Here is a 19,566-nt window from a genome sequence, read left to right on the forward strand (position 1 = left end):
ACAAATAGCAGCTTTATTGTTGCCAGCTATAACAAGATCATCCACATATACGAGAATATACATAATAGTATTGCCTTGTCGATAGAGAAATAATGAATGATCCGAGGCACTAGTAGAGAAACCATAGCTACGTAACGCAGTTGCTAGCTTTGCGTACCAACACCGAGGAGCCTGACTCAATCCATATAAGGACTTATGAAGTTTACACACTTTCTCAGATAATCCATTACTGAAACCAGGAGGAAGCCGCATAAATACTTCTTCATTTAAATCACCATGAAGGAACGCATTGTGGACATCCATTTGAACCAACTCCCAGTTATTTATTGCAGCAACTTCCAAAAGAGTGCGTACCGTAACCATTTTTATTGTAGGGGCAAAAGTTTCCGTGAAATCAATACCTTCCTTTTGATGATTACCGAAAACTACCAATCTTTCTTTATAGCGTTCAACAGAGCCATCATATTTCCGCATAATCCGGAAGACCCACATGCAACCAATTGCTCGTTTGTGCGAAGGTAAATCTTCAATTGTCCATGTATCATTGGAGATTAGAGCAGCAATTTCTTCCTGCATTGCTTGACGCCATCTTGGATCTGCCATGGCTTCCTTAAATGATTTGGGTTCAACGTCATTGGAAATAGCTGCAATAAAAGCACGATGTGCAACAGAAAAAGCATCACAGTTCACATAATGTGTTATAGGATAGGGAGTACCTGAGGGCTTGACTGGTATGGGTGAAGCTTCAGGGGAAAATAATGTTGTGTTAGTCGTTTTTAAAACCCCTTGCCACGGAACAAAATCTTTATGTCTAATATTCTCAAACTTTGTACGTTTTCCCCGTCCCAATTATGCATCTGCAACTGTATGGCGATGAGCTTCACCAACTTCAGTCACGGTGGAAGAAGAAGGGATAGACTTTGTACGCACAACAGGATCAACAATGGATTCGACAGAAACAGGCTCCAGCTGAGGCTGTATCTGATCAGAGACGTCATCTGAGACGTGTATTGGGTCAATGTTTCGAGAGATCAGTGAACTTCCTGAAACGTTCGGAGCAGTTGCAATACTATCAGGTGAAGAAACAGCGGAATAATGACTATCCGAGACAAGCGAATCATCGGATGTAAGGGGATCTCCAGACATGTCTCTGGACATTGGTGCAGCAGTGGTGTCAAGATATAATGAGTGCAGACGCAGAAGTTCAGTGTCATCAGCTAGCGGAAAATTGTCTTCGATAAAGTGCACATCTCGTGACTGGAAGTATTGACCCGTGTCTAGATCAAACAAATTCCAAGCCTTCTTTCCGAATGGATAACCAAGAAATATACATCGTCGACTTCTACTGTCAAATTTATCGCAAGGATTAAGATTCTTCGCATAACAAAGACAACCAAACACTCTGAGAGAGTTAAGAGTCGGGGTTGAGCCATAGATAAGGTCGTACGGTGTCTTGAAATTGAGAATACGAGATGGAGTTCTATTAATTAGATATGCAGCGGTTAAGACGCACTCCCCCAAAAAATCGATTTGTAGGCAAGCTTGAAAACGAAGTGCACGAGCAACATTGAGAATATGACGATGCTTCCTTTCTACCCTAGCATTTTGCTGTGGTGTCTTAACAACGGAAGTTTGATGAACAATACCATTTTTGCGAAAGTAGGAAAGAAGACCTTTAAACTCAGTTCCATTATCGCTGCGTAGAATTTTAACCTTTTTGGTAAACTGGCGTTCAATAAGTGCAAAAAAATTGAGTAACAAGGTAGGTACCTCATCTTTGGTTTTCATCAGATACACCCAAGCACATCTAGAAAAATCATCCACAATAGTTAAAAACTATCTCGAGTTACAGGCACGATTAGCGTGATAGGGACCCCAAACGTCGCAATGAATTAACTCAAATAAATCAACTGCCTTATTATCACTCAACGGGAAAGAAGTACGAGTTTGTTTTGCTCTGTGACAAACTTCACACTCATGAAAATCTAACGAATTATCAACACGACCAACTTGAGGAAGAGACTTCAACACTTGAATAGGAGGATGACCAAGACGTCTGTGCCATAATGCCGTAGTAGCTTTTTCTAACACAACATTAACACGAGCTGGTTCCCCTGGCAGCAGGTAGTAAAGCCCATCCATGAGCTTACCCGTACCAATCGTCGTCCTCAGAGTATGGTCCTGGAAAAGAAACTCCTATATAAAGGAGTGGGATTACAAACAATAAGATATGAAAATATCTAACAGAGAAAATAATCTTCTCAAAACAAGGAAGTGAATATTTACAAAATATTTACAAGAATATACATCCAATACAACTGCGTCTTCATCAACACCACATGCTTCTCCATTCCGAGCTCCTAGATCCCTGAAACCATTACCGTACATAGCTGACCATTCTTTGAACTCTGCCAGCAGCATTTGTATCTTCCATTCTTCTTCATTCGGTTTTAACTCCGCTTCTTGCTAAGCTCCAGCACCTTCGAATTCTTCTTAAAATCTGTCCGTGTAAACTTCAGTCACGGCACCTATCAGAGCAGCTTAATCTCAGTCTACTAACGGAACTCGTCTTCGTCTTCTGTCCATGTCCGTTCATGCCTGAGCTTCAACATTTCTTCATTTCAAATCTTTCCATAAACGACCTCAACACCACGTCCCGTTTTATGATCGTCTACAAAGTCCATAACCCCACAAATAATCAATAACGGATACAACATCGAGCCACCAACTTCTCATTCTCTGACCCTTGAAGCACCAACAGCAAGACTCCATGGCAGCTTGATTTCCTCAACACCATTAACAACCAGTACCCGTCCTTCCTTGTTCCATTCAACCACAAAACTAGCTCACTGATTCCTGTCCATTTGTCCAATCAGTTAACGACAACGTTTCGATTTTCTGATCTGCTGAATCTCGCCTGAAATATAACAGCACCGTCCAGTACCGACGCTGCTTTGAGAAGGAGAAACTGAACTCCATCAACAGGGATTGCTACAACTCCACTTCTTATTCTCTCACAGCACCACTGCAGTAACCTCTTTACTGCCAAGTCCAATCGCGTCTGCTCTCAAGCCTTCTATTCCTTGACCATTATTCTTCCCTGCCATCATCGAAACAATCAACAACATCTTCCTTATCCGAGTAACCATTGCCACTGCCACTACTTAAATGTTGATGTTTTTAATCACTGCAATTATCTCTACGTCTTCACGACCTGATGCTTCTAATTTTGCATGGGAAAGTAGCTTGAACTCCACTTTTGTTTTGTTAAGAAATAAGGTGGTGTTCGATACCCTTTTAGCATGCCACAGACGAGATGTGGTGGGAGAATAAATCACGTCCCACTATATGCTTCCCTTGAAATGCCACGAATCGCCCATTGTCACTATTCATGTAACAAATTGGACCCCTTTAGTTGCTCGCATATATACCAAAGGCAAACTCCCTTGTTTTACCGTTTCAATGAACTGGCTTTGGTGGTTCTAGTACATAAAAGAGCATGGAAGACCACATCTTAAGCCCGGTCTCTTTGGTGCAAGGAGATAACGTTCGTCATTTTTGTGGCAAACGCCATTTTTACTTTCATTTAGCTATTTTCTGAAAAGGTGATTGAATTCACTTGTATATTATACAAAGGTACTAAAATAGAGTTATTAGCCAAAACATCGAGTCCTAGTTGATATAAATATGGGTACGAAATGTCGCACTTACATGCTTATCAGGTATTTATGGATAATTTTAGTGTTTATGGCGATTCATTTGATATTTGTTTACAAATCTTGAACTTGTGCTAAAATGATGCATAGACACTAATCTTGTTTTAAACTGGGAGAAATGTCACTTTATGGTAAACCATGGTATAGTGTTAGGTCACATCGTGTCTTATCGATGGATCGAAGTTGACAAAACCAAGATAGACTTAATAAGAAAATTATAATACCCCACTTCGGTGAGGGAGATTCGCTGGTTTCTTGGTCATGCAGGTTTTTACAGGCGGTTTATCAAAGATTTCTCCAAAATCTCAATGTCGATGTGCAAATTATTTTCAAAAAGAGGTTGTTTTTTACTTCAACAAGGAGAGAAGGGATGCCTTTGACAAATTGAAAGAACTCTTAACAAACGCACCAATTATCAAGTCACCCGATTGGAGTTTAACATGGCTCCGAGATCGATGCAAGTGACTATGCAGTTGGGGCCGTTTTGGGTCAAAGAGTGGACAAGTTGTCTCATGTTATCTATTATGCATCTAGGACCCTAAACGATGAACAAACCAATTATTCTACCACCGAGAAAGAATTGTTGGGTATAATGTTTGAACTATAAAATGTAGATCATACTTGTTGGGTAAAAAAGTGGTTGTATATTCCGATCACACAACACTTAGGTACCTAATGGAAAAAAAAAAGATGCAAAGCCAAGACTTATACGGTAGATATTGTTATTGCAAGAATTTGATTATGAAATCAAGGATAAAAGAGATGTTTAAAATAGTGTTGTGGATCATCTTAGCATACTTGTTGTTTCCGAAGAAGAACTTCCTTTACAAGATCGTTTTCCAGACAAACAACTTTTCTCAATCGAAGATTCAACACCTTGGTACGCTGATGTAGCAAACTACTTGGTTACAAGGAAAGTACCTAGTAGTATGTCTAATTTTCAAAAACTTAAGCTTAAGAAGATAGCCAAGCAATATGTGTGGGATGAGCCCTACTTGTGGAAATATGGTTCAGATCAAATTATCTGCAAGTGCGTACCTAACTCGAATTTCAATTCATCCTTAGTTTTTGCCATACTTATGCATGTGGTGGTCACTTTGGTTCTAAATGTACCGCTCTCAAAGTCCTTGAGAGTGGATTTTATTATCCAACCTTATTTGAGGATGCATATACCTTTTGTAAATCTTATGATAGATGATAACGAACGGGCAATATAGGTGATCGAAATCAAATTTCACTCGCACCGATTCTTGATGTAGAGATTTTCGATATGTGGGGAATTAATTTTATGGGCCCTTTTGTCAATTCGAATGGAAAATATTATATACTTCTTGTTGTGGATTATGTTTTGAAATGGTGGAAGCTAAAGAGACCCTTACTAATGATTCTCAAGTTGTTGTGATTTTGTGAAGGAATATATTTTCTCTAGACATGGTACACCAAGAGTGGTTATCAGTGATGGAGGCTCACACTTTCGGAAATCCTTTCATGCTCTTCTCTAGAAGTACAACATAACTCATAAGGACGGTGCGCCGTATAACCCACTAACTAGTGGGCAAGCTTAAATTTCAAGTCGTGAGATTAAGTCCATCCCTGAGAAAACCGCTAGCACTACATGTAAGGATTGTAATTGTAGGCTTAACGATGCGTTATGGGCGTACATAACCGCATATAAAACACCGATTGGTATGTCTCCATATCGGTTGGTTTACGGCAAAGCTTGTCATCTTCCGATTCAACTTGAACATAAATGAAAAATCGGGGTTCGAACAACCACACCCAATAATTCGTTTGGCAATATGTATGGACTAACTCCAATATACTTTCAAGAGAATCAACTAGACAGTCAGACTCAATCTTAAGAAAAGTATATCAAAGAGTTATATCTCAATTTCTCAATTCAATCTGAAATCAAACAAATAGGAGAGCCCGATTGAATATAAGAAAGAACTTGGACGATATCAAAAACCAACATCCAAGTGTCAATCAATTTAATCAACAACCCAAAGGTCGGATTCACAATTGATTGAACTTACGCATACCTGTGATATTTCAATTATATAAACAAATATAATGCGGAAAAGAAATAACACAGACACCAGAAATTTTGTTAACGAGGAAACTCCAAATGCAGAAAAACCCCGGGAACTAGTCCAGAATAAACACACACTGATTAAAAGTTGTTACACCAATTTCCTACTACCTATTCGGACTAGATGTAATACCTGCTTCAGCTGTATTCAAGCACTTATAGAACTCCTAGCAGAACACCAATTCTCTTTAGGAATTCTTCTCATAAATATTCTAGCAGCACGTTAGTTCTCTTTAGAATACGCATCAACACGATTAATACTTTTCGGTCTTTTGTTTTCACAAAACACCGAATCGATTTCCCTTTAGATGTAAATCAAGGTTTTAGAAATCTTGTGTTTGTTTCGAACAACTACCAGATAAAAGTAGAGATACTGAAACAAACTTGTAGATTAGGGTTTTAACTTATAATCAGTATGCGTACACAAAAGGAGTCCGTGAACCTGATTTTCGTAAGTGAACTTGGGCGATTCCAAAGATCAATTTCCAGGTTAAGAAAACCCTAATAATTCTACAACAAGAACAACTAGAATAAATCTAGAGATATCTTGTTTAAAACTTCTTAAGGATTTTTACGAGATACCTTAATCGAAGTTTTCTTTCTAGCTTCTGATTTCGACTAACAAGTGTTGGTATACGATCGGAAACTGAAATCTATCAAAACCTAGGGTTTATGATCAACAACTCTTGAATGGTTTTATATCAGAAGAGAAAACCTTAGAATAGACAAGAGGTGAAAAACCTAGATTGTAAGTTGTATAATCAATCACGAAGATTAAATCCAACTCGATTTTGTGATCCAATACAAATACTTTTATCTCACTCTTGTTCATGAAGAACAGAAGACATGGAAAACAACCTTGTGAACACCAATTTTTCAAAGGGGATAAAAAACGTTTAGCACTCAAGGGCCCTTTATTTATATTGAACAATAGCTTGGAAGCTAAGCAAAGTTATTTTTCTTTTTCAAGACTCTCCTAATTTTGGGAGTCTTTCCTAAGTTACATCTCTTGCCAAAATATTTAAATAAATAATTAATTTAGCAAATATTGTATTTATGTGACTAAATCACAATTTATCTTAGGAAGGAATCACAAACACTTTAATATGGTAATCAATATGTTTGGAGTAATAGCTATCTTTCCTAGATAAGGAGACATCAAGAACATGAGCAAAAATGGCTTCTAGTCACGTAATTTGGCTCAAGTCCATTAACCGTTACAAACAGTTCGTGGATAGTTTCCTACTGACGAACTGTAACAATTACAGAAAAACTTAAAATTGTTACTTTAATAAATCACTCATAACTTCATCGTTATAACTCGGAATTGAGTGATTCTTGGCTCGTTGAATTCGTAAGCTCATTCATTATAACATGAAAACCTTTCCAGGGATAAAGTTTATTGTCACAAAATTCATGGCTCAAATAACCTCGAGTATATATACATAAATGTACATTAACCGTCATAGGATTTTTTCCATAGAGTGAGCATTTGTTTCGAAAGATTAGAAAAGTAGAATTGAACAAGAATCCAAATGAAATCAATTACCATATACCTTTGTTGATGAAGTCCTCGATGATGTCTTCTTGTAGTCTTCGATTCTACTTCTTAGACTTAATCTAGTCCGAAACTATCTTTAGTATACTAAATCAAGAATGCATTTTGGCAACTAAAATTGAAAACTAACTTGACATACCAATGCTAGTGGGTTCAAACGAGCAATGCTCTAACAATAAAGCTTATTGAGTGATAAAGATGTGCAATATGGATTATGACAATGCAGGGAAACAAAGGAAGTTACAACTTAATGAGCTACGTAATGATGCTTACGAGAGTTTCCGGATTTACAAGGAGAAGACTAAGCTATTTCATGAAAAAATGATTTCTCGGAAGAATTTTATTGTGGGGAAAAAAATTCTTTTATTTTATTTTCGTCTTAACTATTTCCTGGTAAGCTAAGGTCCAGATGTATTGGTTCATATGTTGTTACTAATGTTTATCCTCATGGTGCAGTTGATATAACTAGTCTCCGAGATGGACAACTTTGAAGGTCAACGGTCATAGATTGAAACCATACTACGAAAGCATTGCGTATGTGGATATGGATGTGTTAGAGTTTCGGGATTTGTTCTCTCTGGAGGAGTAGTATGGAGAGTCCCAAGTCGGGATGAGGACGTTACACTAAGCGCTACATGGGAGGCAACCCATAAGTTTTGTGTCTCTATCTTTTGTCTTTATTAGTTTTTCATATCATAATTTGATTTCCCACCTTGGTTTTACTTGGATGATTCAATTACATTGAGGACAATGTAAGGTATTAGTGTGGGGGAGTGTTTTCATATTATAGAATTTTTAACCTTTTTGAGTCAAATTTTTCAATTTTTTTGTAATATTTGCATAAAAACCTCCAACTTGTAGAGATTTTAGAGTCACTGGTATACTTCTATCTATGTTTACATACGCAATTATCACCGAAATAATGGAACTTAGAATTGCTAGAAAATACTACACATTAGGTGTTATTAATCTTTGAGAGAAGTCATTTACCGTTTGTGGCTCAACTTAACCATGCCGAGGCGAATTAGGTGCAGAGGGAAATTCATTATTAGAGAGTTGATCAACCTTAGTGGAGACTACCTATTTTTCCATCAGCAAAGGCACCAGACCTTCAATTGTTTGTAGCTGACTAAAAAGTTTTTTTTTCTTCGAGTGCGTGTCACCGTATGTTAATTTCGGGTAGAATTGGGAGCTACCCAGCTTCGCACCATTTTCAACATTATTTTTGATATCTTGAGTGCTAATTTTTTCAATCATGAGGGTGACGTCTATAGATGAAAACCACCTTCTTGTAGTTTGATTTGCAGTTAGCACCATTCTCTCTGTCGCTAACAACAGGTCCATAGAAACACACCATCATCATCAACAAGCAGAGTGACATCAAAATCTACAAGGAAAGTTGAAGATGTTTAAGGTTTACAATCAAGAACACGGAGCACATTTCATATCTAAGTAAAGCAACATACAATGAGCATATTTTTATATACATGTTGAAGACTTACATATAAGGAGCGGAATTCTATATCCAAGTTGAAGACTTATTTACAAGAGCGAAGAAAATCAAAAGATGAGAAATATTTAGGTTTATGATACAAAGACAATACAAATTGTGAAGATTCAAGTGGTAAAGTACTTCTTTCATGGCCATGATTAATTTTGTTTCATTTTTATTATTGTAGTTGCAATCTTTCTTCAAAATTAAAAAGATATATACAAAAAATACAAAAATACAAGAAAGATTTGCATTTAGGTTGTTATTTCATCAATAAATCCATGAGGAAGAAAAATATATAAATAAGTTTCAAGCAACAAGGAAATGGATCCAAATCCGAAGACCAAGAAGTTCAAGATTTTATCATCAATAGTTGAATCTGAAGACCAAGAAGATGAAGAACACGAGACACGTTTCTATTGGATGTTGTGAGAGTGGTGCTCTATTAAATCTTATCAGATGTGAAGGTGAGTGAGTACTCTCATCCTTGCAATAGTGGTTGATTTCCTTTCGTGGAGATCATCAGAAAAATATTTTTGATTCCCACGATCTTGTGGGGTATCCAAAAATTATTTCAGAAAGTTTCATTCCTACCATTAAACGTGGGCAAGATTTCTATCTTCATTCCCTCATGTACACATGTGTCAGACTATAAAAGCGGTCTTTTGAGTGCAACTATCATAAAATCCTATTGGTGAGGCAGAAGTCGAAACATTCAATCAAACTCGAACAGGCATTCTCTCACTATGGCATAGGTTGACCGATCACACTTTCTTCAATTAATCGCATTTTACATATTAATTTTATCTTGTACTTCTGACTTCTTGACAAGAGATTGAGAATACTTATGTATTCCTAGCTCTTTGGATTCTTAGGGACGCCGGAACACTTTGAATTTGGAGTAGGTTTTGTGGGTATACATCTTGTAAGCCCTCATGAGACTATAACTCGTACACTAGCGACACCTAGGGGTTTAAAGGCTTGTTGCATTTGCTAGTTTCCACTGTATCCTCGACAAAAGGGAGTTGTTGTACATTAGGTTAGGTAGTTTGCTCGAGGGCTAGCAAAAGGTACGTGTTGGGGAATTTGATAAGTGCTTAATTTATATTATTTTAGTGTCTATTCCATACTTGTTTTAGATATATTTCTTGCATTCTATGTTGTATTACTCTTGTTTTTTTTTCTTATTTGTTTTCTTAGGTGAATCATCCAAAAATGAATGGAAATGTTGTAAAAAAGAGATAAGAAGAGGAAAGGAGTTCATCCCGACATGAAAAGAATAAGATGGAAAGCTAAAACACAACTCTTGAAAACAAGTTCCGGGAGAATTGATGGTTAGTAAGAAGTATCCCAAATCCAGCCGTAACTAAAGCTCAAATTCTACTAAAAGTTCAAGATGAGTTACAGTTGATTCCAAGACAACCGTAACTGGATTTGAAGAGATATGAATATTTAGTCATTTTATGTTGTAGAGGACGACGATACGAATGCAACCTAAAAGGAATGAGGTCAATCGGACATCGGATGAAGAAGTTATGGATGAAATGGTGAAGTACAAAAAAATATACAAGAATAGTTACGTTTGGTTTCGAGAAAATAGTTACCAACCGTAACTATGAATGTTTTTTAGACATAGTTACTTCTGGGATAAAGCCAACTGTAACTCTGGGATTTTTTGGCAAGTTTTGAGGTCAGAATTACAGTTGGTTTGAGGTCAAAGTTACCAACTGTAATAAAGGGTATTTGTTTTGGGCAATGAATTGAAGAAAACACGGGCCCGGTAGGATTTTGAAGACTTAATTTCGTGAGAACTATATAAGAAGACCTCCTAAACATTAAGAAGATATCTTTTACATAACTTTGCAAGCATTGGAGAGGAGAATCAACACAAATGAGCAAAAGTTGGGGTTTCAGAGAGGTTTCCATCAATCATAACGATATCTCTTCACTTTTCTTATATGTATAACATGGATGCTACTACATCCATGAGTAGCTAAATACCAATTGATTGAGGATGAGTTCTAAGTTCTAGACAAGATTTGAGTTATTATATTAATCTATTTTGAAGTTCTTCATATGATTATCGTTTGTTTATACGATTATGAATGTTGATGATTGATTGATAGATTGTTTAGGTGGCCGATTGAATTGATTTATTGATTTAACCTAATGCTAGTATTGAGTTAGGAGATACGTAATTGTCGAATAACTTGTACACTAGTAGAGAATACGAGACCTTGCAGAGGGATTTTTTGGAAAGATTGTGTGTATAAACAACACTAAAAAGTGGACCTTGATGTAAGAGTCTAATTAGTAGGATCAACCTGTAAATTCATAAAGCCTTGTTTTTATGGACCAAATGCCATGCTTGAATGGAAGTAAGTAAAAACACCAATAAGATAAATGTAGATATTGCTAGGGTATCAGAAACTGCTCCTTTTAGTTTTGTTGTAATACTAAGAAATGATACAGGTCCCTTCACAGGAGGAAGAGCAGGGCCAACTACCAGTGCAGACTCACAACATGCATAAACTCTAGGACTCTTGCAAGCAGTAACGTGGGCAGAGGAAAACCATATCACAGATTTTAGCATTGAAGGGGACTGCGACGTTTGAATTAATTATCTAAATGGTAGGACAGTCGATATCTCTTGAACTAATAAAGTAATCTTGGATGAAGCTAAGCGCAAGAGTTCTTTCTGTAGCAATTCCTTTGGTTCTTATTTTTCTCCTAGATCTGGTAATGAAGTGGCAGACATCCTTGCCAAGAAGGCAAAACATTTTACTGCTTTTATTGACTGGGAGGCTAGTCCCCCTTTTTGTATTAAAATACCACTTCTAACGGATAAAATCTAATATCACGGGGATGTAACTGAGACTCTGATCTCCACTTACATGGAGGTAGTCAAATAAGATTTTAATAGATTTTTTATTTGAGTGTGTTAGAGCACTGCTCGGTCGAACTCGCAAGCGTTGTTATCTCAAGCTTGTTTGTCAAGTTTAATTGATCAAAACTATTTACTTGATTTCTAGTCTACTTATAGCTATGTCTCGGATTAGGATAGAATGTGTAGTTGAGCTTTAGACTTCACGGAGTTCACAAATTGAAGAAGAAGAAGATCTACTGAGGAGCTTGGAGGAACTTCATCAACAAAAGGTATATGGATATTAAAACTTATCTATCACTCAGAAGCCTATTATATTATATCTTCTAATGAGACTAAGTCGTACAGCTATATAGACTTTTACATTATACACATTTGATATTTCGAGCCGAGTTTATCTCGCTTATATATTTCTTGAAATACGTGTTGGAAGCTTTTAACTTTAGCTATGTTCATCGTATTTGACGAGTTTAGTTGGAAATAATTTATTTGTTGGAAACTAAATATTAAATCAAAAGATGATCATGTGAAAATTACCTTGAACATCTTATTTGTGTGAGACAGTCATTTGATGTTAGCTCGGGAAGTTTCTTATTGATCATTTGATCACTTGAAAATTACTTGAAGTTAATGGTATGTGTAAGATTATTACTGTCATCTTATAAGGATGTTTCAATGATTGAAATAAGATTTTAGAACGATTACCATGTCTGGATACAACACGGTATGCATACCTAGTATGCGAACTGTATTGTGGTGATTCAAGCCCATAACTCTTGTTTGCGTACCTAGTATGCGAACGGATTTACCTGAGAAGGTCCGGAACTCTTGTTTGCGTACCTAGTATGCGAACGAGTTTACCTGAGTTGGGTCCGGAACAGTTTTTCGCGAACCGGGTTTGCGAACGGCTTGACTAGGCCAAGGTCCAGAGCTGTTTTTCGCGAACCAAGTTTGCGAACACAGTGGTTAAGTTCTAAAATCGGTAATGTATAATTATCATACTCATGAACTAAAGCATTTATGATTTAAGGAATGCAAATTAACTTAACCGTGGCTTAATTTTTCATGAATTGATTCTTGTATAAGTACTTTGTACCATTTCGTTTCAATTTGTTCATGAATATTTCTATGAGATAGTGAACAATTGAACAACTCTATTCGAAACATAATTAGATTCATATGATTATCTATCATGATTGATTGATCATCATATTTTATCTAGAAGTGTTAAATGAATATGGTTAAGTCAAAAGTGTTCATACGGCTAACTTCGGTTAACTGTTATTGAGCCAACCCAATATACACGTTTAGGTACAGCTACCCATATCTAAATATAAGTATATTTAGTTTATGTGTAACAAGCTAAGACCATCTAATGATGGAGATTAATTGCTTAATTTCTAAGCATACTTAACTTGTATCTTAAATCAGGAGTTCATCTAACGGTGAATATTGAATGCTTTGTTACTAGCTATCTTAGCTTTGATTGTAAGCAACCCTGATTTGAAAGACTATATAAGAGAGAACTCTAGCAACTGCAAAACCTAATCCCAACACTTCCGTGTGTCCTAGTTGCAAACTAGACTCGATTCTCCTTTAACCTAGGTTTTCTAAAACCATTATTAGGTTAACGACTTGAAGACTTTATTTGGGATTCGTGAAGCCAGATCCAACTATCTTCTCTGTAATTGCGTATTCTGATCTTACTTGTTCTATCGCATTGAGTTTTATCTTCTCTAAGATTTACTCGAGATTTATCTCCTATAAGTAAGATATAAAAAGTAATCACAACAGTTCTTCGTCTCAGACTGTTGTGATTCCGCAATAACTTCTTATGTTAATCAGTTAGGTTATTGTGAGGTGACTAATATTTCTAGGCTGCTCTTCAGGAGTATAAGACCGGATTATTAGTTGGTTCTTGTTCACCTTGATCTTTGTATCAAAATACGGAACAAAAAGAATATATGATAGACATATCTGTGGAAGACAAATTTTTTTATAAGTCTTCGACTTTGAGTCGTAACAACTCTTAGTTGTGGGTGAGAAAGGAATCAAGTGCGCAGAATCCGGCGTGGTTCTGGAGGCGTAAGGAACGCGACTGTACCTTAATCGGTGTGAGACTTGGTTAAAGCTCAACTACATTCCAGTCTGAAGTTAACTTGTAGTAGGCTAGAGTCTGTAGCGGCTTAATACAGTGTGGTGTTCAAATCTGGACTAGGTCCCGGGGTTTTCTGCATTTGCGGTTTCCACGTTAACAAAATTTCTGGTGTCTGTGTTATTTCTTTTCCGAATTATATTTGTTTATATAATTGAAATATCACAGGTTGTGCATAGTTCAATCAGTTGATAAATCCGATATTGATTGTTGGATAGAACTTGATTGACACTTGGGCATCGGTCTTTGGCACTGTTCAAGTTATTCTCATATCAATCAGTCTCACGGATTTCTATATAGTTTATTTACTGATTGTATTGAGAAAGAGATAAAGCTCTTTGATATATTTTTTTATTGAGTCTCACTTTTAAGTTGGTGCTCTCGGAATTATATTGGAGTTGAGTCCATATAGATTGCCGAACGAAATATTGGTTGTGGTTGTTATACCCTCGCGTTTTCAGAGTGACTCTCGGAGATTCTCAGAAAATTTAGAGATTTCTAGTAGTTATCTGAGAGTATTCTAGAAAGTCTTTGTGACTTGTAGAGACAAAAAAAAGATTTGTAATGAGTCTTTGTGATTTGTGGAGACAAACAAAATGTATAATATTTAACAAAAAATTCAAAGCATCTATCGTTTTTTTTAATATGCACATTATAATGTTGATAAAAGTGTCATTTATGCCTAGTAATATAAATCTCATTTTTTTCATATGCCTAAGTTTTCATTCTCTTTATTCTACTCATCCCACATTTTTTATTCAGATGAGGTCTGCTTGATTATTGCGCAAATGGCCCTTTCCTAGTAATTAGCTCAAAAAAAATAAAAATAAAATGGTCCTACTCTCAAAAATAAATGTTCTCCAAATTTCCAAGTCTCCCAAAATATATCAACTCCGTAGAGATTTCTACCATTTCTATTTTCCTTAAAAAATCTTCCCAAATCTCTGAAAACAACAAATCAATGACTTTCAATTCTCCTTCGAATAACAGGTAGGGTTGCACAAAACCGAACCAGAACCGAAAACCAAAATTGAAACCGAACAATTTAAACCGAACAGAACCGAAACCATATCCCAATGGTTCATTTGTAGTTGTCAGTTCCAAAAAACCGACACTATTGGTTTCGGTTTAGGTTTCCTAAAAAAACCGAACCGAAAACCATATGGTTAACCGATTGTTACTGGCCATAGGATCGAACTAATATTAGCCATGGATGTTAGGGGGGGAGCATTAAGCTCTTATATTTTTGCCGTCTTTAATTCTCTTTTGAACTAGTTTTGTTTCAATTAGTATGTAGTTAAAAGATGCTTGGGGGTTTTCTTAGCTCGATACTGCGAACCTTTATTATTCTCATAGCAGAATGAATCTTTTCACACTGATGAATTGTAGTTAATGAATGGTTAGGACTCTTAGGAGGATTATTCGAGTTAAAGCCTTTTGTTGTCATTTTAGTTGCTCGTCATTTATGTCTTTGATATGTTGCCAGCAAACTTTTCTGCCGCTTGTAGTATTAGGTGTATTGTTTGTGTAAACTATAAAGCACTGACACATTATTGTTTATAAATCATTCGGTTAACCAAAAACCGAGTAGAAACCGAAACCAATGAAACCGAATAGGCTATATGGTTTTATTGGTTTTCATTATTGGAAAACCGAGTACTTCGGTTTCAGTTTAGGTTTTGCCAAAAACCGATAAAAATCGAGCCATGTGCAGCCCTAATAACAGGGATACTGGAATGCCTTTTATGAAATCCTAATCATATAACATGGAGTTTTGGAAAATTCAAATGACTTGAAAAAAATCTCTAACCAATAACAAAAGACATTAGGAGACTCTCCAAAAATCTCTACCGATTAACAGTAGATCCGAAAACTATCTGAAAGTGATCGGAAATCACATTTGATTAACCCTGTAAGTCTTCTTCTAAATATGTCATTGCCAGAAATAAAACTTCCAACCAAATTTTGTTACCGATTTTCCTTTTTGAAATGTTACCCCCAGTCACAGTGGGCCTGAGTAGATCGCGACTTACTAACCTACTCATCTCCAACATTGCCGGCCACACTGTGCTTTTCATTGTTGTTTACATTATTCTCTTTTTGAAAAAGCCGTCCTTCCGCGCCCACTCCAAAAACCCTCCAAACTTGAGCAAAAACCCCTGAAAATTGGATTCTCTCTCTCACTCCCATACTCCTTTCAGTTACAGGTATCACCACTGTCACTCGCCACTATCATTTCCTCTCCATCTCTCTAAACAAAATCCTCAGCAATGGAAGAAGAAGAACAAAAAAGGGTTTTAGATCTGGTTAAAGAATTAGTTCTTAGGTTAGTTTCTAACTCCTCATCACCAGAAGAAGAATCAACAATCGAATCAGGAAAAACACTAAAATATGCTATGAGAATATTAGGTAGTAGAATGACGCCATCAATCTCTATTGACGAAGCTTCTATGGCTGAATCTATTAAGCGTCATCTTGTTAATGAAGGTAAATCTTCCGATGCCCTAACTTTTGCAGATCTTTATACTAAGTTCTCATCCAAATCCGGTTCTGGTTGTATTCAAAATAAATGGTCTGTACTTTACCTTTTGAAAGTTATTTCTGAAGATAGAAGGAAAGACAAGAAATCTGATTCTAGGGTTTCTTCTGGGTTCTTTGCTTCTACTGTTTCTGGTGGTCTACCTGTCTTAGTTTATGAATCTTCGTGTAATTCTAGAAAGACCCTGGATAATAGTAGGATTGGTAATGGTAATGGTGGTGTTTTGTTAATTTCGAAAGATCCTGAGAATATTAGGGACATTGCTTTACGTGATTTTGCAAATTTGTTGAAGGAAGAAAGCGAGATTGTGGAGGGGTGTTTAGTTAGGGATGTGTTGTATGTGTCCCAAGGAATTGATGGTAAATATGTCAAGTTTGATAAGAATTTGGATGGGTATGTATTGTTAGATTCGATTAAAGTGCCCAAATCGATGAGAATTATGGTCCACAAGCTTTGTGAGTTGGGATGGCTATTTAAGAAGGTTAAGGCTTACGTCTCTGAAAGTATGGATAGGTCCCCCTCTGAAGATGTTGGCACAGTAGGGCAAGCATTCTGTGCTGCATTGCAAGATGAGCTCTCAGAGTATTACAAGTTATTGGCTGTGCTTGAAGTCCAGTCTGTGAATCCAATTCCTATGGTTTCTGAATCGACAAATTCGGGAAGTTATCTATCCTTGAGGAGATTGTTGGTATGGTTTGCTGAGCCAATGGTGAAAATGAGGTTAATGGCTGTTCTTGTCGACAGTTTCAAGGCTTTGAAAGGTGGGGCAATGGCTGGGGCTATCCATATGCACGCACAACATGGAGACCCTTTAGTGCAGGAGTTCATGAGACGGCTTCTCCGCCGCGTGTGTTCTCCACTTTTTGAGATGGTTAGAAGTTGGGTTTTGGAAGGCGAATTGGATGATATTTTTTCGGAGTTTTTTGTTCTAGGACAACCAGTAAAGGCTGAGTCACTATGGGTAGAAGGATACCGGCTGCATTCAGTGATGCTCCCGTCATTTATCTCACCATCTCTTGCTCAGCGCATTTTACGGACGGGGAAGTCGATAAATTTTCTGAGAGTGTGCTGCGAGGATCAAGGATGGGCTGATGCTGCATCAGAAGCTGCTGCTGCGGTTGGAACCACAACTAGAAGAGGAGGACTTGTCTATGGGGAGACTGATGCACTTGAAGCTCTGGTCACTGAAGCAGCGAAGAGAATAGATAAGCATCTTATGGACGTTATATACAACAGATTTAAGTTCAAGGATCACTGTATGGCAATTAAGCGATATTTGCTTCTAGGTCAGGGTGATTTCGTTCAGTATCTGATGGATATTGTGGGACCAGAGCTCTCAGAGCCTGCGAACACCATTAGCTCATTTAAACTAGCTGGCTTACTGGAAAGTGCTATCCGATCTTCAAATGCACAGTATGACGATCCTGATATATTGGATAGGTTGAGGGTCAAGATGATGCAACATGGCACTGGAGATAGGGGTTGGGATGTATTCTCGTTGGAATACGATGCGCGGGTTCCCCTAAATACCGTGTTTTCGGAGTCTGTGATGGCAAGGTATCTTAAAATTTTTAATTTTCTCTGGAAGCTTAGGCGTGTTGAACATGCCTTAATTGGAAGCTGGAAGACAATGAAGCCTAATTGTATCAGTTCTCACTTTTTAACAAAGAAGGAATGCCCAGTTAAGTCACAATTTGATTCAACATTAAGGCGATGCCAAGTTATTTGGGATGAGATGAACCACTTTGTTTCTAACTTGCAATATTACATAATGTTTGAAGTCTTGGAAGTATCATGGTCTCTTTTTGTTGAAGAAATGGAGGCTGGAGAAGATTTGGATGACCTGCTCGCAGCACATGAAAAATACCTCCATTCGATTGTGGAGAAGTCTCTTCTCGGCGAACGATCTCAGACCCTATGTAAGACACTTTTTGTCTTGTTAGACCTCATATTACGATTCAGAAGTCATGCTGACCGGTTATATGAAGGGATCTACGAGTTGCAGGCCAGGTAGAACTCTCACAGCATTTTTGGTTCGGTTACTTTTTTTTCATCTGTAAAGATACTGCACAAAGAACTTATTAATTTTTTCATATCCTAAATGCAGGACAATGGAGTCATCTTTATCTATTCGAGGCAAAAACAAGTCAAAGCCTAGATCAACTAAAGAGGCAACAGAGTTCGGGTCTTGGGCTGGCGGGGGTAGGAAAGCCCTAACACAGCGCGCTGGAGAATTTCTTCGGAACATGGGACATGAGTTGGATAGAATTGCTAATGAGTACTCGTCAACTCTTGAAGGCTTTATCAGTCAATTGCCTATGCAGCAACATGTGGATTTGAAATTCCTCTTGTTCCGACTAGACTTCACTGAGTTTTATAGTCGCCTTCGTGTCAGTACATAAATATACTGGTCTGGTCAAAGAATGATTGTGGTTAATTCTTTCAGCAGAACAAGGCGTGGAGTTGCAAAGAGGGTCCCCACCATTTGTTATGTCACTTGTGACTCAACATATGCTGCGGGCCTGCAGCGACCAACCAGTAATTTTTTCATTGCATGCAATGGAAACTGGTACATTTCCAACTGTCCTTGTACTTCTTTTTATCTCCTAAGTTGTGGAAGTGGACTTATTTATCCTTCTTTTCCTGCAGATGATGTTGACCTTTCTGACGAGTTAGTGTGGGCATGTTCAATGTTGAAAAACTAAGGTATTTGTATTGTGAAGTCAAATTGTTAATTGTATGGTTAAATTCGAAGTATTTCTTATGATCAACTCAGGTTGTTAGTGAATACTAATGTACACGATTTGTATCTGATGTTTCTAGTGATGAGTTTGTGTTGCCTTGTGGTGTTTCCAAGTTTCTTGACCTGATTTGTGCATCAGTGTTATATTTGTGTTCATCAATCAATTAATTGATAAGGAAAGTGTTACATTTTCTGTGGAGAAGCCGCGTGATTGTGTTTGTCTTGTTTTATATGCTTCTTTCATTTCAAAGTTCAATCCTCGAGCAAAAGGAAATTACCCTTTCTACTGCAGAAACTTCTTTTTAATAAATAGTGATACATGGCCTGGAATCTCGATCAAATATAGTTACACTACTGAGAATAGTGCTGTTAGTATAGTCTTGGGAA

General features: G+C 37.1%; 1 protein-coding gene across 1 annotated transcript; it reads left to right on the forward strand.

Moving 5' to 3' along the window:
* Nucleotides 1-15,991: 15,991 nt before the first annotated feature.
* On the forward strand, nt 15,992-19,378 carry LOC113322520 (gamma-tubulin complex component 3-like). Its single transcript, XM_026570617.1, has 3 exons — nt 15,992-18,446; nt 18,544-19,005; nt 19,086-19,378. Exons 1-2 carry the CDS (start codon nt 16,168-16,170, stop codon nt 18,836-18,838), a joined length of 2,574 nt encoding a protein of 857 aa, XP_026426402.1. The 5' UTR covers nt 15,992-16,167; the 3' UTR covers nt 18,839-19,005; nt 19,086-19,378.
* Nucleotides 19,379-19,566: the final 188 nt, after the last annotated feature.

This window comes from Papaver somniferum, chromosome 11 (assembly GCF_003573695.1).
Source record: "Papaver somniferum cultivar HN1 chromosome 11, ASM357369v1, whole genome shotgun sequence".
NCBI classification, from domain to species: domain Eukaryota; kingdom Viridiplantae; phylum Streptophyta; class Magnoliopsida; order Ranunculales; family Papaveraceae; genus Papaver; species Papaver somniferum.